The 26,097-nt window shown below is 33.6% G+C and overlaps 1 protein-coding gene across 1 annotated transcript; it reads right to left on the reverse strand.

The window, feature by feature from the left end:
- Positions 1-18,146: 18,146 nt before the first annotated feature.
- LOC121971392 (60S ribosomal protein L13-1-like) lies at positions 18,147-20,896 on the reverse strand. The gene is made up of 5 exons (XM_042522642.1): positions 20,759-20,896; positions 20,292-20,410; positions 20,032-20,165; positions 18,623-18,781; positions 18,147-18,542 (listed from the first exon to the last, which is right to left on the reverse strand). The coding sequence occupies exons 2-5, from the start codon at positions 20,398-20,400 to the stop codon at positions 18,318-18,320; spliced, it is 627 nt and encodes a 208-aa protein (XP_042378576.1). The 5' UTR covers positions 20,401-20,410; positions 20,759-20,896; the 3' UTR covers positions 18,147-18,317.
- Between the last annotated feature and the right edge of the window lie 5,201 nt (positions 20,897-26,097).

Raw genomic sequence — 26,097 nt, forward strand, 5'->3', positions numbered from 1 at the left:
CCCTATTGTAGCCTCTTATTTATAAAATATTATATTCATAAAAAACCCAACTTACCCACTTCTTAGTGGTCGGCCAAGCCTAGCTTGGAGCCTAAGCTAGGGCCGGCCAAACCAAACCAAGTTGTGATCGGCCCTAGCTAGGAGCCCAAGCAAGGGTGGCCGACCACATATAGATTAAAAGGAGATTTTAAATTTTAAATCTTTCCTTATACGGAAACCATGATTTTAAAAGAGAGTTTTAAAAATTATAAATCTTTCCTTTTATAGCTTTTTACAAAGGATTAAGAGAAATGTTTGATATCTTTCCTTATTTGTAATTAAAAGGAAGATTTTAATTTTTGATAAAACTTTTCTTTTTAGAAACCATCCACATATTTTAAAAGAAATATTTTAATTTATATAATTTTTCTTTTACAACCAACAAGAGATTTAAAGAAAGAAATTTTTTAATTAAAATTTCTTACCGGAAACAAATAAGGAAGTTTTAATTTCATGTTTAAAACATTCCTTGTTTGAAATTAAAGGGGTGGCCGGCCATAACAAGAAGAAAAGGAAGTTTTAATTTTTTTTTTGTTTTAAAACTTTCCTTTTTAGTCATTGGCAAGGAATATAAGGAAGTTTTAATTATATTTAAAACTTTCCTTATTTGTCAAAACCAAGGAATATAAAAGAGGAGCAGGGGTGCCTCACCTAGTAACACATCTATTATTCTTCCTCTCTTATTCCTTGTGGCCGACCCTTCTTCTCCTTCTCTTCCTCTTTGGTAGCCGGCGGCATCATCTCTTGGAGCTTGGTGGTTGGCCAAATTTTGCTTGAAGGAGGAATAGAGAAAGGAGGCATTATTTCCTAGCATCCCTTGGAGCTTGGTTGATGGCCGAACTTCATCATCTCTTGGAGAAAGTTGGTGGCCAAAATTTGGAAGAAAGAAGAAGGCTTAGGTGGATTCTCGTCTTGGTATATTGTCACACACACGACGTCCGAGATAAGAAGAGAAATACAATAGAAGATCGTGAAGTCTATACGCTACAAAAGGTATAACTAGTTTTGTTTCCATATTATAACTAGTTCATCTTTTGTATGAATTTTGAAATACCAAACACAAGAGGCTAACGATTCTAGGTTTCGAATTATGATTCGATTTTGTGTTTCTTTTGTTTTTTGATCTTGTGATTCGATTGTTCTTAATGGTTAAACCTAGGGTTACTATAAGGAAATTAAATATTGAATTTTGTTGAAAGACTTTCACTACAAAAAATAAGGGATTTCGGGACAAAATTGGGGACGAATTTTGAAAAAAAATTCGTTGCAAAAATTTTTGCGACAAATTTTGGGACGAAAATTTTTTCGTCCCAAAATGGTTGATGCCAACTTTTGGAACGAATTATGGATTGTTGCAAATTTGGGGACGAATTTGGGGACGAATTTGGCGACGAAAAAAATTTTCGTCCCCAAATTCGTTGCAAAAAAGTATAGAAATTTGCAACGAAAACTGTTTTTGTTGCAAACCTAGGAACAAATTTAGGGACGAATTTATATAAATTATCCGCCAAAATTGTCTTGATTTTTGCAACAAATTTGGGGACGAATTCGGTGACAAATTATATTTTGTTGCCAAGTTTGTCCCTAATATTGCAACGAATTTGGGGACAAATTCGGGGACAAAATTATTTTTGTTGCCATCTTTGTTCCTAATTTTGCAACGAATAATAAATTTGTTACAAAACTGGCAACGAATTTCGCAACAAAAACTTGCCAAGCTCATTACACACCAGATAATTTTTCGTCCCAGAATTCGTCCCAAATTCTGGGACGAAATTTGGGACGAAATTTGTGGATTCGTCCCAAAATTCGTCCCAGAATCTGGGACGAATTTTGGGACGAATCCACAATTCGTCCCAGATTCTGGGACGAAATTTGGGACGAATTTTGTGGATTCGTCCCAAAATTCGTCCCAAAATCTGGAACGAATTCTGGGACGAAAATAATTTTGTCCCAAATTACGATAGAATGGGGACAAATAATTTTCGTTGCCAAATTCGTCCCTATTTCAAATAATTTTTTCTAGCTTCAATCTCTTTCTGCAATACAATCCAAATACATACAAACCAAATTCAAATAACAAATAATATGCATTCAACACAATTTAATTTAACATTCAACACATCCTAATTTAACATTCAACACATCGATCAACTCATAATTCAAGAAGTATAAAGTTTGCAACAAAGTTTACAATATCCATCTTGTTCAAGCTACTAGAAAATATGATACAAAGTTCAACAACCCAATGTTTTATAAATCCATCATCCAACCAACAACACTAAGAATACATATAGTCATCTTCATGAGCCACAAAATCTTTGATCCCCATCAAATCTCTTTTGCCTACATAACAACAAACAAATAAACTAGATCATGTCTAACAAGAAAGATTGTAAATATTATACGATATGACCATGTAAAAAGAATAATTGGAAACAAAACATAAATATGAAATTCCTTAAACATTCTAATAAAAGGCCTAAATATAATAAAAGTCATATTTACCAACGATATGAATCATCTATGTCATAACAACGGTAAAGAAAATTATAAGAATTATTTTGAAGCTAAGTACATGTATCGTAACTACGATACAACCTAATATAATTGACACATCATATAGAGAAAACGAGAGAGAGATATTGTGAAGTATGATATTAGGGTTTAAATTTTCTCACTTAGTTAACTTTATTTTTCATTTTAATTTGCTGAATTTATAGGTTTGTCTTTGGTTGATATTTAATGTAAACTAAAGGATGTTTAAAATAATTGTTCATTTCATTGTGTTAACTAGTTGACAATTTCATATGAATAAGTTTAGCACATTTTTAACAACTCTTTACAAAATATTAAGGTAGGAGGATGCATCGTTATCTAGTAAAGAATTTTAGAATAGTGTAATGTAATTCTAGATGAAATATAAAACTTTTATGTATCTATATAGTTTTGAAACTATACATAGATCAAATTCAGAACTTTTATGCATCATTATCATTGAAGATAAAACAAGAAAGAGTAACTTATCAAAAAGAATGAACACAATTAAACAACTATTTAAAGTTAATTTTAACATAATTATTTAAAGTTAACTTTATATAATTAAACAACTATAACATAATTATTTAAAGCTAACTTTATATATAGATCAGTCAATGCATATTAAAGAACTTAGGAATACCGAAAAGAGGTGAACAGCTGTCTTCAACTACACTGAGATCAGACCAACTTGAGACCTGCACAAACAACATTATCAAATCAGGAAAAAAATAAAGTCAGAGTATTAGAGACTTCATTCATATTGCCTAATTATGCTTTAATTTTGTTACTGGTACACAACTAAGAATCATATAGATTAGTCTACGTCAAAGATAAGTCATCTCATACATTGACAGTGGAACAGTGCAAGAAGACAACAGACTTAACCTACAAATGGCAGAGTTGAAAAGTTAAAAAACCATTGATTAATGTGTAAAGCAGTAAACATAAGAAAAAAAAATCATCATACATTATTAAAATTATCAAAAATCATCACCGCCATCATCGTTATCATCGTAGGCATCATCATCGTCATCATTGGGAGGATTCTGACATTGAGCGGAGCTCAACTGAAGGTGTTGCATAATAAATTCTTGTTGTCGGCGCATTTCTCTAATATCTTTCTCCAAATTAGCCCGTTCTAGGTCTCTTTGCACCCTTTCTTGGTCTCTTTGCGAAATTATTTCCTTCAGATGGCTAACCTCATCAGTCAAGGTATTTACTTGGGTCGTAAGTGCTGATGTGGAGGAAGAAGTTCCAACTAATCTTTGGGTTCTACTCAAGGAACCCATCCCCAATATCCTTCCCCCTTTTGGTCCTCCACTGGCCTCTAACCATAAACTCAAATTATTGCCAACAGACTCCTCAGACCCCTGACTATCGATGCCAGCTTGTGAGCATGTTTGAGCTAGCTCGAGTTGATCATATTTTTCCTGTTTTGTAAAACACATACGATATTGATTAGATATAATAGAAACACATATAATATTAAGACAATAATGGTAGGTAAATAATTAAATTTAAACCATATATTAAGGTAAAATAAAAATTAATTCCAACCTTGACTGCTTTTGCTCTCGCCCCACTCCATGTGTTATCTTTTTTTTAAAAGTGCGAGTGAAAGCATCAATGAAAGAAGGCTCCTTCCCTGTCTCCTTGGTCTAAAAAAACATTATTTCAAATAACGAAATAATTTGATATATATTAAAAATTTGTGAAAGAGTGAAACTATTACCATTCTCCGTCTATGCTCATCTATGTTAATGGAGCCTCCCGCATATATAGCACTTGAGTCACCAGAATTGTGAGATTGATTCATTCTATTCAAGTCACTCCTTTGTTTACTTTCCTCCGTTGCCCAAAATAGAGTGATCCTCTCCCAATTTTCTTCAGTGATGAAGTTTGGTTTTTTCCGCCGACTCTTTGCGTGACTTAATACATGTCTAATGTGATCGCCACATTTCTTTTTAAATATTCTTCGTATCTCCATTTCGTCATTCGGGTCCCAATTATTTAAGCGCTGAAATAGAAATTTATTTTATTATATAATCACTGTAAAATTGAAGTAAAGTTAAGAAAATTTACTTTGAACTCGCTCCACCAAAGTTGTTTTGTGGCTGGTGGAGTGCTTGAATATGTCAAAGAATCCCCTCCCCAATGGTTGTTCACGATCCTATTTATTTCTCGAACAACTTGTACCGGATTTTCAAAGCTGCATTAAATTACAAAATAATGATATTATATAATTAAGATAGATCTAACAAATAAAATATTTTATAGTACTTACGAATCACCGATGGGGACTAAAGGGGCTCTATCATTCCTAAACTCAGCAAATGAGTTTCTTGCTGAGTCAGGAGGATCTGAGTGGACAGGTAACTGTTCTGGGTAAGGTACTTGTGGCGGCGAATATGAAACCGGTGCAGAAGGTACATGAGAAGGGCCCGGCTGATGAAGGGGTGGCATAGGTACACTGGCAGGAGAATATGATGCCGGTGGAGAAGACACATGGGATGGGCCTGCTTGAGTAGGGGGTGGATTAGGTTCACTGGCAGGTGATGGATGTGTCTGGTCCTGTGGTCGCCGTCTACGTCCACCACGTCGAAATATATGCTGGAAATTTCAACAATTTAATAAAGTTAATTACAGATCTAATACATAACAAAGGATAATTAAAAACTTACCATTTTTATGTAAAGATTATGGAAAAGGATGGAGGGGAAATTTATGAAATGTGACCTCTGATGACCTGTAGGAATAAATACAATGTGTTAACAGATAAAGTAAATCAAATTATAAAAGAGACAGTATATACAATAAAATATGGGAAATTTCTTTAAATAAGCTAACAAAACTTACCCATCATCAAAAATCAAAGTCATCATTGTCATTATCATCCTCATCCTCCTCTTCCTCTTCCTCCTCCTCTTCCTCTTCCTCTTCCTCTTCCTCCTCCTCCTCCTCCTCCTCCTCCTCCTCCTCATCATCATCATCAATTTCACTTCTATCTACGTTGATTACTACACCGTTGGGATCTCGTAAAGTTGGAATAATATATTCCTCAGTCTGAAAGGTATTTGAAACTTCCTCTTGTTGATATGCAATGTTTTCCCAACGTGCCTCAATTTTTTTTCGTGCTTTAGTTTTACAAACAGCCCACCAATCAATCTTATCGCGTTTCAAACTCGGATATGAAGAATAGAATACTTGAATTGCTTGTTGTGCCAACACAAATGGTTCATATCTCTTATAAAATCTCTTATGATTTATTTCAACTAAATTATAATGTGGATGCACTTTCATCCCTCTAACAGGGTCAAACCAGCGACACATAAATAATATAACTTGCATTTGTGGTCCTGGGTATTCTACTTCTATAATTTCATCCAACAAACCATAAAAATCAATACTTGGACCTCCTTCATTGGAAGACGATACGCACACCCCACTATTCATGGTATTCTTGCCCATTCCATAGTCTTGAGTATGAAAATTATATCCATTTATGAAATATGCTGGCCAAGTGCGTACGCATGAATTTGGACCCCATGACAGATGGATTAGCCATTCTTGTTCAAGGTGAGATTGATTAGCTTGAACCTAAGGTCAAAACACAAATTGTTAAAAGTATGCATATGTATCACACAAATATAGATTTTTTACTTACATATGATTTGAACCATGCAGCAAATTCTTCTTCACAAAATCGATCGAACTCTTGTGCCGATAATTCAGAATATAAGTTGGTAAATATCCTACTCAAAAAAACATATTGTTACACAAATAATTGAAAAAATAAAGAAATAAAAATAAAAATATATACTTACTCGTAATATGATGATACTTCTGGACAATTTAGTAAAATATATGTTTGGGCTGCTCGCCATTCTTTACCAGTTAAGTATCTTTGTTTACATGGTCCACTTGGTCGACCAAGGTAGTTAAAAATTGAAAATGAGGTAACATTTGGATCAATAGGACCCTCATCATTTCTGCCCGCTCTTCGCCTTTTGCATTGAACATGAGGTTCAAAATAATATGATGCAAAAGTGGTGACTTCCTCCACAATGTATGCATTAACAATAGAGGCTTCAACTCGTGCTTTATTTTTCACCTTTTTCTTCAAATGATATAAGAATCTATTGAAGATATATAAAATTATATTAAATATATATATATATATAAATAATCCAGGAGTAGAAATATTTTTTTTTCATTCAAACATTCGAATTATACAAATAACACACTCTACCTCTCAAATGGATACATCCACCGAAAATGAACGGGTCCTCCAACTTTGGCCTCATATGGCAAGTGAACCAAAAGATGCTCCATGGAGTCAAAAAAAGAGGGTGGAAATATTCTTTCCAAATTGCACAAAATGATTGGAATATCTCTCTCTAACTTCTCCATGTGTGAACGTTTCAAAACTGTTGAGCAAATATCATGTAGGAAAATACTTAACTCCGTAATCGCTCCCCATACAAATTGTGGTAAGAGTTCCTTAAAAGCAATAGGAATCAGTCTTTGCATTATGATATGACAATCATGACTTTTCATACCAATTAACTTCCATTCTTTCATATCAACACATCTTCCAAGATTAGAGACATACCCATCTGGAAATTTCAAAGATTTCAACCATTCACATAGGACACGTCTTTGATCCTTATTTAATGTATAAATTGCCTTTGGCTTTGGTCCTCTACTATTTTCATCGACATCAAGTGTGGGTCTTTTACATATGAGTCGCATATCTTTTCTTGCATTGAGATTGTCTTTTGTTTTTCCGTGATATCCATCACAGATTTATCGATTATCAAAACATTCTTCTCAATATGCATTACATCGAGATTATGATGTATCAAATGACTAAACCAATACGGTAAATCCCAAAATATACTTCGTTTAGTCCATTTATGTGTACTCCCATATTCATAATTTGTACCATATGGTTGTTCAATAACAGAGGGAAAGTGATGCACTCTGTACCAAATATCTTGACCACCAATCTCAATGGCGGAAGTGTTCTTTCGATCCTATTTTTAGTGAATTCATCTTTATTCTTTCTGAACTTATGATTTGTTGGTAAGAATTGCCTATGACAATCAAAATAACTTAGTTTCTTTCCGTGTTTCAATCTGAATGACTTTGATCTCTCCATACATATTGGGCATCCCAAGATCCCAGCAGTACTCCAACCTGATAGCGTACCATAAGCTGGAAAGTCATTTATGGTCCAAAGAAGAGCAGCCTTCAGTATAAACATCTGGTTAGAATGAACATCGTATGTAGGAACACCTTCATCCCATAGTTGTTTAAGTTCTGCTATCAGAGGTTGCATATAAATATCTATTAACTTTTCTGGCTTTTGCGGACCTGGTACAACCAATGTTAAAAACATATAAGGTGTTTTCATGCACATCCCAGGCGGAAGATTATACGGCGTTAAAATAACTGGCCAACAAGAATAATTTCTTCCTGATTTACCAAACGGAGCAAATCCATCAGCACATAGACATAATCTAATATTTCTAGTCTCCTTTGCAAAATCTGGATATGTTCTATCAAAATTTTTCCAAGCATCTGCATCTGATGGATGACACATTAAACCCTCTTCTGTTTGATGAGTTGCATGCCAAGTCATGTGTTCCGCAGTTGCCTTTGATGCATACAATCTTTGTAACCTAGGAGTTAAAGGTAAATAAAACAACTGGCTGTGTGCTTTACGTCGTTGTTGACTCCTGGTTGTCTTATACCTATCTTGATTACAGAATTTACAAACCTCTACTTCTGCATCATCTCCCCAATATAACATACAACCATCTCTGCAAACATCAATTCTTTCAACTGGAAGACCTAAATCTTTCACCAGTTTTTTCATACTGTAAAAATCAAGAGGCAAACTGTGATCACGTGGCAATGTATCGTCAAACGCTTGAACAACATCATTAAAACAATCTTGTGACATATTATGATCTGCCTTTATATTTAATAGACTGGATGTGAGAGATAATTTAGTTTGACTGTCACAACCGGAATATAATGGTTCATTTGCGAGACTCAATACTTCTTGAAATTTGTAATATATTTCATCCAGACTGGTACATCGTGCTCCTCCAACGGCAATGTATTAGTGGCAAACATTTGTTCACTTGTTGGAGGAAAACTAGAACTTGCACCAAGCGCCTCGAATATAATTCGACAACTTGCATCAATTACCATCCTCTGATATGGATTGAATTGTTCATAATAACTCTGATCCCCACTAGCAGAGGCTTGAAAATTCCGTCCATAATCCTCATCAGATATGAACGGTTCGCCATGACTTGTCCAATTATAATAATTCGGAGTAAAACCAAATCTACAAAGATGTTCTTCAACTTTATCGGTGGATAAAAATTTCCCATTGTGACATTTTCTACACGCCGCACCTTATCTTCTTGCCATCCATATACATAACTTGAGTAGATGCAAAATTTAAAATTGCCTCATCCAGTGATAAACTCAGAGTTAACCCCCGACGATTAGGCAAATTTTGTTATACATCCAACTTCGCTCATTCTGCATTTTACCTGAATTCAACTGCTTAGTTAAACATTATTAAAAGTAACTATACATAAATCTTATCATTGAAGACAAAACAACAAACAACAACTTATTAAAAAGAACTAACGCAATTAATCAACTATAATAAAATTATTTAAAGCTAACTTTATATACAGATCAGTAAATGCATAATAACGAACTTAAGAATACCGAAAAGAAGTCAACAAATACAGGTCTTCAACTACACCGAGATCACGCCAAAATGAGATCCGCACAAAGAACATTATCAATTTAGACAGTAACTTTTGAATATTAATTAAAAAATGAAACAATGATCAACCTCATCCTGCCAAGCACTGCCACGCGGCCACCCGCGGCCAAACGTGGCCACCGATGGCACCGGCAGCCAACCTGGATCACGGAGGCAGCAGGTCGCCGGAGGCAAGGCCGCCGAGGTTGTGCGCGCGAGGTTGCAAGCCGCCAGCGCCTGGAGAGCGCGGAGGCGGCGCGGCGGCGGCAGCCTCGGCGGCGGCGTGCACGAGAGCGAGAAGAGCGGTGGCGCGGCCAGCCCACGCCGGCAGGCAGCCTCGCGACGCCGAGAGAGAGAGATCCGAGAGCGTTTTGCTTACCAACGAAAATTTTCCACCGCCGATCGTCGTAGATCACGCCGTCGTCGGTCGGAGATGTGGCCGAAACCAGAAATCGCAGATGGGAAGAAGGGGGGGAGAGAGGAAAGAAAGAGAAGGGAAAAAGAATCGGGTTGGGAATTAGATCTAGGGTTTTTAGGAACAAATATTTTTTGTTCCCAATTTCGTCCCTATATTTGGGACAAATTTCTGGATTCGTCCCAAATTTTGGGACGAATCCAAGATTCATCCCAAACTTTGGGACGAATCCAGGATTCGTCCCAAAACTTAAATTAATTTAAAATAAATTAAATCAAAGACCGAAAGCTTATATCTTGACCTAGATACATCGGAATTTGATGAAACAAATTTCTATGCGTTCGTATCAGTGCCCTGATCATAAATATGTCACCATCCATAATTTTTAATTAATAATTTAATTTATTCAAATTTTTAATACCAAATTAGGTCAAATTGGAATTAAAAAATTCCAAAAATAAATATATTTGGTAAAAAATATTTTTATGGATATATTTACGATCAGGACAACGATACGAACGCATAGAAATTTATTTCATCAAATTCCGATGTCTCTAGGTCCGTATATGAGGCGTCCCATTTTATTTTATTTTTTTTAAGATAATTAAATTTTTGGGACGAATCTCTGGATTCGTCCCAAAATTTGGGACGAATCCAGATATTCGTCCCAAACTTTGGGACGAATTCCTGGATTCGTCCCAAATTTTGGGACGAATCCAGGATTCGTCCCAAAACTTAAATTAATTTAAAATAAATTAAATCAAAGACCGAAAGCTTATATCTTGACCTAGAGACATCGGAATTTGATGAAACAAGTTTCTATGCGTTCGTATCGTTGCCCTGATCGTAAATATGTCACCATCCATATTTTTTAATTAATAATTTAATTTATTTAAATTTTTCATACCAAATTAGGTCAAATTTGAATAAAAAATTCCAAAAATAAATATATTTGTTAAAAAATATTTTTATGTATATATTTATGATAAGGACTATGATACGAATGCATAGAAATTTATTTCATCAAATTCCGATGTCTCTAGGTAGATATTTTTTAATACATATATAGGTTGCTATTAACTAAAAAGGTGTTGTGTAGTGAACGGTTGTAAATTAATGTCTGAAAACTTAAATATGGACCTACAGACATCGGAATTTGATGAAAAAAGTTTCTATACGTTCGTATCGTTGCCTTGATCGTAAATATGTCACCATCCATATTTTTTAAATATTATTTTAAGTGATTCAAATTTTTAATACCAAATTAGGTCAAATTGGAATTAAAAAATTCCAAAAATAAATATATTTGGTAAAAAATATTTTTTTGGATATATTTACGATCAGGACAACGATACGAACGCATAGAAATTTATTTCATCAAATTCTGATGTCTCTAGGTCCGTATACGACGCGTCCCATTTTGTTTTTTTTTTTAAGATAATTAAATTTTTGGGACGAATCCTGGATTCGTCCCAAAACTTAAATTAATTTAAAATAAATTAAATCAAAGACCGAAAGCTTATATCTTGACCTAGAGACATCGGAATTTGATGAAACAAGTTTCTATGCGTTGCCCTGATCGTAAATATGTCACCATCCATATTTTTTAATTAATAATTTAATTTATTTAAAATTTTCATATCAAATTAGGTCAAATTAGAATTAAAAATTCCAAAAATAAATATATTTGTTAAAAATTATTTTTATGTATATATTTACGATCAGGACTATGATACGAATGCATAGAAATTTAATTCATCAAATTCCGATGTCTCTAGGTCCGTATATGAGGCGTCATTTTTTTTTTTTTTTAGTTATATTTGGGACGAATCTCGATTCGTCCCAAAACTTAAATTAATTTAAAATAAATTAAATCAAAGACCGAAAGCTTATATCTTGATTTAGAGACATCAGAATTTGATGAAACAAATTTCTATGCCTTCGTATCATTGCCCTGATCATAAATATGTCACCATCCATTATTTTTAATTAATAATTTAATTTATTTAAATTTTGTATACCAAATTAGGTAAAATTAGAATTAAAAATTCCAAAAATAAATATATTTGTTAAAAAATATTTTTATGTATATATTTACGATCAGGACAATGATACGAACGCATAGAAATTTATTTCATTAAATTCCGATGTCTCTAGGTCCGTATATGAGGCGTCCCATTTTTTTTTTTCTTAAGATAATTAAATTTTTGGGACGAATCCTGGATTCGTCCCAAAACTTAAATTAATTTAAAATAAATTAAATCAAAGACCGAAAGCTTATATCTTGACCTAGAGACATCGGAATTTGATGAAACAAGTTTCTATGCATTCGTATCATTGCCCTGATCATAAATATGTCACCATCCATATTTAATTAATAATTTAATTTATTTAAATTTTTTATACCTAATTAGGTAAAATTAGAATTAAAAATTCCAAAAATAAATATATTTGTTAAAAAATATTTTTATGTATATATTTACGATCAGGACAATAATATGAACGCATAGAAATTTATTTCATCAAATTCCGATGTCTCTAGGTCCGTATATGAGACGTCCCATTTTGTTTTTTTTTTAAGATAATTAAATTTTTGGGACGAATCCTGGATTCGTCCCAAATTTTGGGACGAATCCAGGATTCGTCCCAAAACTAAATTTAATTTAAATTACATTAAATCAAAGACCGAAAGCTTATATCTTGACCTAGAGACATCGGAATTTGATGAAATAAATTTCTATGTGTTCGTATCATTGTCCTAATCGTAAATATATCCATAAAAATATTTATTACCAAATATATTTATTTTTGGTATTTTTTAATTGCAATTTGACCTAATTTGGTATTATAAATTTGAATCACTTAAAATATTATTTAAAAAATATTCATGGTGACATATTTACGATCAAATTAATGATACGAATGCATAGAAACTTGTTTTATCAAATTTCGATGTCTCTAGGTCAAGATATAAGCCTTCGATATTTGATTGTCTTTTTTTAAAAATAATGTCATTTTTGGAACAAATCCTGGATTCGTCCCAGATTTTGGGACGAATCCTGGATTCGTCCCAGAATTTGGGACGAATCCAGTATTTGTCCCAAAATCTGGGACGAATTCTGAATTCGTTCCAGATTTGGCGACGAATTTAGCAACGAAATGTTCTATTGTTGCAAATTTGAAACAAAACTTTTTTGTTGCAATTTTCGTTGGTTATTTGGGTCGAAATTTTTTTTCGACCCAAAATTTGTCGCAATTTTGGGGCGAATAATTTTCGTTCCAAATATTTGTCGCCAAATATATGTTTTTTTGTAGTGTTTGTCTAAGAAGTGGTGGATGATCTCATACCCAAGAAGGCCTAGTGCCTCGCCATGTTTAACCTGGAAGTCGATCTCTGAAAATAATATTTAATCAAATTTGTAATATGGGTGGATTTGGATTAATAATGTTAATCATCGTTTGCAATCCAAGTCTAAACCTCTAAGAACAGATAAGTTGAATTTGGAATCAATAATGTTAAGTTCTGTTTGCGATTCCAAATTTAATTTTTAAAGAACACAATAGGTTGTTAGGAGTGGTTCAAGACTTGTACAAAATTTTTGTACAGGGGAACCAACACGATATTCTGAATAGCAACCAACAACTCTGTTCTTGTCCAATTGTTGATCGCTATTGACCATCGATGGGTGTACTGGGTTGCAGGTCCTTAGTTGCAGCGATCCCGGTTACGTGAAGGATTACTGCTCGGGTTCTCCACTGGACAGGGTTATTGATTGCAGCAGGGGTCAGCAACCCCTGTTCCCCACCATTGCAATTGGAAGGGAAGTTACTGCCAATTCAAATCTGGGTAAGGGGTAAGACGTGCTTAATGTTAGGTTGGTAGAGATTTCATCTCGTATTCTGTTTGGGTATTGTAATTAGTGGTTTGGCTAATTGATGTAGTTTCAGCCAACACTAGTTGCCGACGATCCACAGTTCAGTCCATCATTGTTGGAAGCCACTTTCCTCAACTGTGAGTCCACAAAGGAGGCTTCCTATTAGGGTGAGTTGTTGGAATTAGTTTATATTTAGCTTAAGCTGAGTTGCGTATGGAATGGTTATGAATAGTTGAGATTATTATAGTTTTGGTTAATTGAGTTAGATGAATTAAGGAGAATTGATTCATGATGCCTAGTTGATTTAAGACAAGGATTAAATGATGTATTAATTGAGGATTAATTGATACATGATTGATTATATTAGCTGGATTGTTAGTTTGTATCTTGATGGATAATTGAAGCATGTTAACAAGAAGGGTTAACTAATTGAATTGAATTAAATCATAAGGGGATTAGGTGTGAAAGAAGTGTTGGAGCAGTAAAGGGAATTAAAATGTTGATTCCTAATCGGATTGGGATTAGGATTAGCTATTTGGATTATGATATTACTTAGCAGTATTATGTATTCTGTGTTGCAGGATACTAGTCGGAGACACGTCTCGATGTGGCATTATTTGTTACGATCGACAAATAAAGACGGGTATTTCTTGCTTTATCTCTATAGTATTTTGACCCTAGTGCATGAGCTTTATATTCAGATAGATATTGTGTTTATGTTGACTCCACTCTTATTTTTCCTGCGTTTGATACTTCTACTCAATCTTTGAGCTACTCGTTTCTATGTCGATACAGTCTCTCGTTGCTATCTATATGATATTTAGCAGATACTAGTTACCAAATACTAGATATTAGATATTGGATACTAGACACTAGATACCTGATGCTAAATGTTGGATATTGGATATATGGATACTAGTTACCATGTTTACATGTTTTGTATGTTGTACGTTTACATACCTTATTGAGCATGTTGGCTTCATGTAGCATACCTGTTATCTGTTTATATATATGATGACTACTACATATTACGTGTCATGTCATTGCATGCATGCCGACGACCATGTCTCCCTTGTGGTTGAGAGGGTCGTTGGCCAGGGACGCACGCTCGGTCACTCATGGGTAATGGCGGCTGGAGCGTACCGCTTGTCCTATCGTGTCACACACGACCACTCATGGGTAGTGGCGGTTGGAGTTGTGAGCAGCAGGGACCCTATTGCTACGTAGCTAGATAGCTACTATGCAAACTGCCCACTCGGTTACTCGAGAGCAGTGGCGGCTGGAGTGTCGTGCAGTTGTCATCGATCCGGCCTTTCAACCATACAGGGGTCGTGGTGCAGAGAGGTGGGCGGGGTGACCATCCATGCATATGCTGTTGTTATTATACTTGTACTGTTGGCTGCTTACTTATGCTGTTATTGCTAGTTTATGTTGTTGTTACTTATACTGTTATTGCTAGTTTATACTGTTGTTGCTTATGCTGTTATGATTACATATGTTGAGATATACATTTGTTGTATGTGTTTAGACACTGACTCAACTATTGGTATTATGTATATACCTCACATGCTACTCTTGTAGTATGAGTAGTACTATAGTAGATCTTTACTACTTCTGACCTTCTAGTACTAGCCTAGGATATGGTTTCAGGTATGGACATTTACTATGATATCACTTTAGTATCTGCTATATTCCCTACGAGATTGTATACCTTTGTATCTCTAGTTCTTTACTATACTCATGCACTATCTGTCTATTACCTGCTAAGTCTTTATACTCACCACCCTGTATATTGGTAATTTCACCAGGTAGCAAGTAAAGGATTTATGGAGTCGCCAGGAGATACTGTCCACCAGTCCCACGTCACATTCGAGGACGATCTTATAATTTTGGTATTCCTTACGCTATTTGTATTTGGTTTTGTACTTGTTCTTGTACTTGTGTATTCTGTTATTTGGAGTATCGTTTGTGGTATCTTGTATTTGATTTGTTAATAGTGTGTCAAGCTGAGGCTCGCAGTTAGTTGCTCTGTTGTTTTATGCTCCTTATTTTGTGATTTCCGCTGTGTTATGTTTCAGCCGTGTGGGCTGCTATTAAAACTGTGTGGTTGTGTTATTTATCCAACCGTGTGGGCTGTTGTATACTGCTTATGAGTATGTCTGTGCTATATGTACTTATGCTTCATATTGTCACCGGTACAGGGGAGATGCTGCCGAAATTTTATCGGTAGAGACTCCTTTAGGGGTGTGACAGCTATTCTTGTGTGTTGTTGTAATGTGTGTTGTTATTGTAAAACTCAATAAAACCTTTGTTGTTATTGTATGATATAACCGTTGTAAATTGATGCTAGTATGATATTTTTTTAAAAAATTATTATTGTTGTTGAAATATTATAGTTTTTGTTTATTTATTGTAAATTATTATTTGGTATGTTATAAAATGATCTTGTACTTGTATTTAAAAATATTATTATTTTAATATATATTGGTAATGAAATTATTGATGAGATTTTATCAACTTTTTTCTATAAAATGATATTGAGTACGACATATTAAGGAATGAATTTATGTTGTTGGTTTTGAAAAAAAAAATTGCTCTCAATATGTTATTTTACAACTATGGTTAATGATATAACTATAGTCAAGAGAACTAGATGAACATATAAATTTTAGTTTCATACTGTTTTGAATTCTTTAGGTCTATTAGTCACTTTTGGAATGAAGCCGACTGATGAACTTAGGACATTCTAAAAATAAAAAATTTATCAACTCAAAGCTCCTTCTTTGATATATTATACGTCATATTATTCAACCTAAATCAAAGTTATGACATCTCAAAATTATAACTTGTAGTTAATAGCAGCTATAATTTCTTAACTGCTACAATAAAATTGATATTGAAGATCAGCAACAACATGTTAAAATTTTGAGATGTCATAATTTTTTATTCGGATTGAATTATGAAACAAACAACATATCAAATCGAAGTTTGTTAATAGAGTTTGAATTTAATATATTACGTGTCCTGTAGTTCAACCCGAATTAGAAGGTATGATCTTTTAAAATTTACATATATATTGCTGATCTTAGAGGATCAGAAGATCAACAACACACATGTTGTAAACTTTGAAAAGTTATAACATTTTATTCATGTTAAATTACGAAACATACAATATATCAAATCGAAGCTCATTTAAATATTTTCGATTTGATATATTGTGTGTCTCGTGAATCAACCTGAGTCAAAAGTTATATTCTCTCAAAATTTATACAACATACACATAATAGCAATAAAACCATAATTACTATAACTACAAGTTCAACTTTAAGATATCATAACTTTTGAATTAGGTTGATCCACAAGATGCACAATATATTAATTTGAAGACCTTTGAATGAATTTTAATTTGAGATAATGTGTGACATGATTCAAACTCGATAAAAAAATATGACATTCAAAGTTTACAACATGCAACATGTTGATTCTACCTGATATGAATCATATTAGGTTGACGTTGGAATTTTTTAACCTATTATTCCAATAATATTTTAATACCTCTGGAGAATATGAAATAAGTAATGGAGAGAATCGTTAGATTCCTTGTAGCCTTATAAATTCATAAGAAATGAGTCCAATCAGATATATTTAGATCCACCATTTAAATGATTATTCAAGTTTGACTTACTTAAATGATTATTCAATTTTGATTTAATTTTTTTATGAGCCTGAGATTGATTTAAAAAAAAAAAAATATGATACCGCTATATCAACGACCCATTCATGATTGTCCCACACTATTGAGAGAGAATTTAACAAAAGCTCCGCCTACCACTACAATCATTATTCCATATAGTTACCAACAGAACCAACCCTAAAGACCACTTGACATTGATTTAAGATGGTTGAATGTTGATTCATTGAGTTGTTATCAAATTTTGAATGTAAACTTATTTGATTATTTAAAAATTTTATATTTTTAATTTATTTGGTTAATTATTGATAAAACTTGGTTCATTGAATTTTTTTATTTATTTAATATATTAATCAAAGTAAAATAACCAATTGAATGCATGTGTTACTTAAACATATTATTATTATTTATTTACTTGATGTTATCATATATTTTTTTTGGTTAATTTTTATTAAAAAAATCAATAAAAGTTTTTATTGATAAATATAGTTATTCACACAAATATTATTCATTGTTCTCGAAGATTAATCAATTGAATACATGTGTTGCTTAAATTACTAGGTTAAACACAAAACTTACACTTACGGCGTAAATGCATAAAAGTATAAAATTATAATAAACAACAAATCCACATTTAGATCAATCATCCATGTGTATGAAAAAAATCGCTTTGCTCGTCTTTTTTTATCATAGTTTAACTCTCATCATAGAATAATTAATACATAATTTTTAATATCTAACAAAAAACCAACAAGCAGAGAACAAAAAAAATATATAATTAAATTTAAATTAAGAAAGCTTAAAATTAGAACTTTTCTAACATAATAATAATGGTCTTCAAGGTGTGCAGCAAAAACATTGGACAAGCCAGAATTTAACAGTCAGCTTCTAAATAGAGAACAAACAGTCCATTCAGAAACAAACACATGCAATGAGACTTCAAAAACCATGATAGGGATCTTATTTCTTTTCTTCCTTCTCTGCCTCGGCGGCCTTCTTCAGCCGAGCTCCAACCTGGCGCTGGTTCATCCGCTCAACTCGAAGCTTAGCATAAGCAGCAAATGATTTCATTTCGTCAGTGACCTTCACAAGCTCAACTGACCGAGGCTTGTTGCGAACTATGGGCAGGACTGGGCCTTGCACTTGAGTTGCAGTTGCAAGTTCCTCAGCGGTGGAGTCTCCATTCTACGAGAAACAATGCCAACAAATGTCAAAAAAAAGTTAAGTGAGCAACAAGTTGGGGGAAAGAAATAGTTGAAACTTACCTTAAATTTGTGGGCGCGCCTGGGGAAGATAACGAGCTTGGCTTTGTAAGTCTTCAACCTTTGGACATTAGCTTGGAGGCCTTCAAGGGATCTGTTTTTACGTCGATGATCCACAGCAATGCCAATTGTTGGGGCAAGTTTCTTAGAAATTCCAGCAGCCTGAAACAATAGATTAGATAGAATTGTAAAATCATGTGGGCATATTGTGGTATCGATCACAAACATTAATATATATTGAATGTAGTGTCAACAGTTAGCAAACCATGCTGATATGCAGGTTCTGAAAACACTTAGCAACATATCTGACTGATGAGAACTCCAAGACATCGCAAGAAGGTCAAAATACCGATACAAATGCAATCATTTATATTTCTTCAAAAATGATTGCAGAACCCAGCAGCAGGAAAAAGGGTTTAGCATATTGTTCTCGATTAACTTTCTTCTATTTTCTATTGCAATAAAGCACACACTTCATAAATTTAAATAGACAAACCATTCTGATGCTAACAAGTGCTTGTTATAGCAATCTAGACAACCTTCTATGCCAAATCACAAAATTATTGAAGGGAACAATTTAGTGACTTGAAAGAATTAAAGAATAATATCTCATATGGATGCACTGTGAGGTCAAAAAAGACATTGTATAACAAGAAAAAATGCACAGCAAATGTTTACACTGTTAGGCTTTAGAATATTAATGTAACTAGACATATATTTTGGATGTAAAAGAGAAGAATACAGGTTTCTATTTAAACTTTGCAAAGGGACCTCAACTTGAATCCGGCCAGAATCAAAAGGACTGCCCAAGTTCTTGCAAAATTGACTAGGCAGCAGTTATACAAGCAGTGGATTTAAGGTGTGGTTTAGATGGAAAGTATGAGGAAAAGTGATGAAGAAATGTCAATGTCTTAAGATGAACTTTCATGCAAAAATCAGTAGAATATAAACATTACAGTAGACGAATGCATAGACAACTCAGTTCAAGTGATAACAGGACGAATTTCAAAACGATTAATGAACTTAACATGTCATATTGATTTGATGATCTCAAGAGTATAGTATCTAGATGAATGCTCAATCATATAGATTTGATGATTGCTCTACCAAATACAATCATAGAAGCATTTAAAAAATAATATACACATATGAATAAGTTCTAAAAGCATAAAATAAATCATTTAAGCATACCGTAGCATGTCCAATAACCTCTATTTGACTAAAGTGTATTCATTAGCTGAAGAATGTACTTATTCTACATGCCAAAATACAACTGAGTTGATCTAAGAAACAACTAGAGTTCAAAGCTTTAAAAAAAAAAATCTGGCAGTGAATTTATTGAGCTTTGTATTCTTGAAAACATCTGGAGGTAAAAAAGCATTATATTTAGAAAAAAAATTATGATCATGCACCTTCAGTTCCTCCAAAGTAAAGCCTCTCCCAGCTCTAGATTTCATATTATATTTAAGTGTGGGACATTGTACAACAGGCCGAAGGGGACCGGCAGTTGGACGAGGGAAGATCTTCGCAGCCTTCTTCTGCCGAGCTGCAATGAAGAGTTATTTTAGATCCTAAATGAAAAAATGAATGTATGTTGCAGGTAAAATCTAAATATCTTCTTGTAAAAGATTTTACAAAGAACATAAAACTGAGTACAAGAAGAGTGGCTCACCAAGGCGGCGCCTAGTCTTCCGCGCTGGCTGATCAAACCATGTCCTCACGTAGTTTTGCCAGTGCTTCCTAAAATGGCTATTGGGAACAACGTTGTTATGCTTCACCATGGCTTACCTCCTGAAACCGACACAGAACTGGATCAACAGATTGAATACACAAATTAAAAAGATAATTGCAAATAATATGCTTTCACAATAGACAAACACCGAAATCCCAACGAAGATCTCAAATAGTCAAAAAGAAATTAAAAATTGCACCTTGGGTGTAAATTCGATGATAAAAGGAATTTTAACGCCCAAAACAGAAACAAAACATGCGCCATAGAACCAAATCCAAATTCTACATAACATATAGCAGATTTTACGATCTAACGCAGCAACTAAAGGAGAATAAAGAAGAACCATTCCCATGAAAGACTTAAAATAAACAGGCACTCATCGAGGTGAAGGGAAAATCGCAAGAAACCTAGAAAATCCTGCTCTGCGACGGCTGCGAGACTGCAACAGATGCGCGATCGCCGATTACACATATATATATAGTAGAAAGGCCTAGGGCATCCCAGCAAACAGTGTGTTACATGGTTCATTCGAAACCCTAAATTTGACGGACAGGATTGCTTATTTCGTAATGGGGTTAATGTTCGGTTATATATATCTATAAAGTCAAAATGATTTTAATATATTTTTAAACCCTAAAAATACTCTTATTTCATTGGTTAATGGGTGAAAAATTCTCAATCATAATTTCAACTTTACTTACAATTTTCATGTAAAAAAAAATTATTTCTACTCTCTATTTATAAAATTTTGTTTACTTCAACTTTTTAATATAAATATCGTTATCTAATTGTTCCATATAAAATTTTTCTTATTTCAATGCCTAAACAAAATATTTTCATTTCAATATTATTATAAATAATTAGAATCATAATTATAATTGATCCAATCGGCCGGAGTGACTAGACAATACAACAGTTGTTGAAGCAGCTCTTACGAGCTAACATTAGGCATGTCAGATTAGATCGAACTAACTTCTGGCGAATCAACTTCTCACGAGATCCTTCCAGTGAAGTCGAATATTTTAAGAGGGATTAACAAAAAGGTTTAGGAGGCTAAGACACATTTTAGGAGGCCAAGACACATTTTAGTGTGGCCCTTACAATAAAGGTAATACTCTAGTGATTAGAGAAGTAAAAAAGGATATTGAAGTGAATATGAGAAAACTCATAGATTCCCTTTTTCTTGTTTTAGAGCATCCGGGCTCCTATTGTCTAACATAGCTCAAGTGAGGGAGCTCCTCCTCCCTAAATAGGGAGCCTTTTGCTTTTTTAAATTTAGTTTTTTTTTAAAAAAAATAAACTATTAAAAAATAATAATTTGTGAGAAAATATGGGACCATACAAAAGTTGTTAGGATGTTTTTTTATAATTGAGAAATGCATGAGTTTTTCACATTTGACGTGGTGTTGGCATTGAATGAGTTTTTGGAGAGTTTTCATGATTATGGATGTTCTTAGTGTCTTAGCCTTAGGATATTTACTGGTTAAACCTTCCAATGAGTTTTGTTATAGTTTACAATATAATTTACAATATATCATATCAATATCACATCATAAATATAAAAATTTACTATTTTTTCCACAAATCAAAAAATCTTCATATAACTTTTTTTTATGAATCATATATTATAAACCACATATCTTTATTTATTATTTTTTATTTAATATATTGATATAATTTCCATTTAATATTTTAATTAATTATGATATTTTTAATTATTTTGAAAGGGTAAAATATGCAATATGATTTTATCATTAATTATTTGCCCCACTTTAATGAGAAAAAAGCATGTTTAAATTTTTAAACATGCTCTTCAAGTAAAAACTCCCAACATCACATTTACAATCATTCAAGCTTTTTTGTTATTCTCCAAGGATAGTTTAGTGGCTACTGCGTGAAATACTGTCACTATAAGATCTGGATTTAAATCTCAGTATAGTCGAGATAAATATCTCTCTCATGCACATTTTTGTCACCATTCAAGCTTTTTTATTGAGGTTTTTTAATTTCATAAATATTTAACAAACCTTACATTGGAGACACTCTTATATAGAGTAGTTTTCGTAGCTAGCGCATGAGATGTTACTACCATGAGGTCTGGGGTTCGAATCTCGACAAAACTGAGATAAATACCTCCCTTATGTGCTAGTCACTATTCTAATGGCTAGTAGCCGCCCGTGATTTACCTCCTCCGTGTTGGCTCTGGGACAGGTTGGTGGGGGCGCTGGGGGTGAGCGTATTCACCTTTTGCCACTAGGAAAGAAAGAGCATGCAGATGCTTAATAGGCATTTATGAAGACCCGATTTTGGACATGATGATGGACACTAGTGGAGATACCTTTGAAGGTTAAGTTAGGTTCGACTCCTAGAAATCTTAATACTATAAAATTGAACTCAAGTTTATGATTATTTTGTGTAATGTGTAGGTTTGGATCTTAGGGATTTCGGATGTTGGATCTAGTTACTCATATGTTTCTTCTATGCACTTTATCATGATAATTTAATGAGTCACATGTTAATTTTATGTGTTTTAAATTTTTATTCTAATTATATCTATATTTTTCTTGCTTTCTAACAAGATGACTTAGTGAGTCATATGCTAAAATTGTATGTCTATGTTTCTTTTGATTTTATCATGATAACATAATAAGTCATGTGTTAATCCTTTTATGTAACTTGGACTTGTTCTAGCGATGCCTATGTTTTATGTGCTAAGTTGTAATGGTATGGTGACCTTTCACCTAGCCTTTTTAATGGACGACTTTTTATCTAGCCATGACCTTTCACCTAGCCTTTTTAATGAATGACTTTTCATCTAGTCATGAACTTTCACCTAACCTTTTTAATGAATGACTTTTCATCTAGTCATGACTTTTCACCTAACTTTTTTAATGGATGACTTTTCATCTAGCCATGATCTTTTACTTAGCCTTTTTAATGGATGACCCTCCATTTAACCATGGTTGGCCTATAAATAGCCAAGGCATTGTCTCCCAAAGGCACACTTGAATCCTTTGAAAAACTTCCTGTCCAAGTGCTGCAGAAATTCGTCCAAACGTCATCCACATTTCGTGCAAGTTTCTGCCCGAGTTTCGATCAACAAGTACAAGTTCAAGTCCCATAAAATTTCTGTCCAAAATTGAAGAAGTTTCTAACCAGGTAAGTGAGCTTTTTGTTTCGCGTATAGTTGCGGAATATGTTTACATTTCATCATTTTATATTGCAGATTCATTTCTTTTTATTCCAAGATGCGCTGTTATGACTCAAGTTAGATATGGTAAAGGGAATTTTCGAAAATATGATAAGATATGACAAGTTATGGTCCTGATACGACGGGTAATAATAATTGATATATGACATCACCCGTTAGATGAATTACATATAGGAGCTGATCAGTAAAGGAAATTTTCGAAAACATAATAAGATATGACAAGTTATGACTCTGATGCGATGAGTAATAATAACCGATATATGACCTCACCCCTTAGAGGAATTACATATAGGAGACTGATCAGTAATACCATGAAAAATAAGATGATTAACAGTGCTATATTTTTGATTAAGTGCTATGTTTTCGATTAAGTTATGTTTCTATCGTGATTTCTGAATGTCTTGCTAAAAATATATGTTTTCGATTAAGTTATATTTCTATCACGTTTCATGAAATATGTTTTCATCATGAATTCAGAATGTTTTGCTATATTTTGTATTCTATCATGCTATGTTCGATCGATCCCACTTACTGAGTATTTTCCCAAGCACTCACCCCCTTACTCCCATCCCCAGATAAAGACGAGGAACAAATCGAGAAGGAGGAGCAAGAGATGTTTTGGGGCTGGGAATGAAGTCGTGTCCAAGTGATTTGTCCTTTTAATTTATGTTATCTTTATTTGTATGCTTTCACTTTTGGATTGTAAAGACAATATTTTCATTATATTATTATTGGTTTGGCATGCACTTTATAAGACTTGCTATTTTCAAGTATATTATTCGCGAGTAACATCAGTGTCACACGCCTAGGTCACGGGGTATGACAACATTTCTTTGTGACAATCACGTCTCTCTTTACTACAACTGTCACGTCTCATTATTGATGGTGACAAGGTTATTAGGCACTCTCATAATTGACACATTTTTCGTATGACATCATTATCATTGATGGCGCCTCTCTTGTAACTTATGCCCTTTCACACATGATCCTCGACCGAGTTGATCTAACTTGACTTGACTAATCAAATTATCTTAGACTAAGCTCAGGTTTACCCTAACTTCTACCTTGACCTATACCCTACTCCGGGTTTATATTGGCAAGTCTTATGCCAACTTATATTTCATCCGTCTATAATCATAGTTATATATAACATTTACAATTATATTAAGGTAGCGTTTGGTTAAATAATGAAAATGATTATGAGTATAAGTTTGATAGGAAGGTGGAATAAGAATAAGAATGAGAATGAAACCCACCTAATTATATGAATTTAGTTGATTCCCATAAATTTAGAAATTATTCTCAAATTATCATTCTCAAACTCATAATTTAAATACTATCTTTTATTATTATTTTATTCTTTCATTCCCAAATTCACCGATCAAACATCTCCTAATTGTCAGAGTTGTTATAAGAGTTCCACACAGCAGGTCTTTGACTCAATCAACATGGGCTCAGCGTGACATATTTTTAACTCGGTCGATATAGAATCCATGTAAAAAATCCTTGACCAACCCTGTGAACACAAATCCAAGCTGCTCCTTTGAGCCTTGACTGCACTTGGTTTGAGTCGGATAGAGTTGGAGCGACCTTGTAATAAGTTGGCTCAACATGGGTGAGCGAAAATAGAGATAAAAAAATTATCACAATACGATCGGGGACCGACCAAGTAGCTCGTCTAACTCCTACGATATCAGCTCCAAAAACATTAGAATTTAGACATCTTGTTACTCAACCCCATAATGCATGCTTCGCATTCGACACAAAACCATAACTTAATGCTCGATTTACCTCGTCGGTGAATAATAACAAAGGAATAGGAGTCGATGGTGAAGAAACATCAATCGCAGATAAAAAAAAGAGGGACCCATTATCATGCGTTGCTACGGTTCGTATTATTTTGCAAAAAACTATGTGAAGTTATCGATCATATTATTACGAAAGTAACATAATTATCACCTCCAATTTGTTGGTTGTGCCATTGATTAATTGGGTAAGAAAAAATAGAGAGAAAAATATCGCAATATTCATCTATCTCCTACAATCCAATCCTGGAGCTTGTCTGACGCCTACGATCCTAGTTCCAAAAACATAGGAATTTAGATATCTTGTAATTCAACCCTTATTACATCGCATTCGACACAAAACGAAAACTTAACAATCTATTTAACTTGATGGGAAAAAAGAAATGAAGAAAGATTAGTTGTAGCAAAGAAAAAGACAAAAAGCCTCATTGCGAGCTTGGAACGAAGACAGGGCAGTCCCTTGCTATTGCGGCTGTAAGCTTGTAGGCTCACTTGAGAGTTTGACTTCAAAAAAAGGAAGTCTTTTTGCCCATTTTTACATAAAATATGAGGAAAAATAGATCAAAACAGATCCACAAATAAATTTCAAAAAATTATTTTAACAGTCGTGTAAATCATTATTCTTTTCTTCGTGCGATCTGATACAAATTTTATTTGTTATAATTAAATTGAAAGCAAACTACAGACTTACTACCATTCCATCAACTTTAACTAAATCAAGCAATCTATC

The sequence above is a fragment of the Zingiber officinale genome, chromosome 4A (genome assembly GCF_018446385.1).
Source record: "Zingiber officinale cultivar Zhangliang chromosome 4A, Zo_v1.1, whole genome shotgun sequence".
In the NCBI taxonomy this organism is placed as follows: domain Eukaryota; kingdom Viridiplantae; phylum Streptophyta; class Magnoliopsida; order Zingiberales; family Zingiberaceae; genus Zingiber; species Zingiber officinale.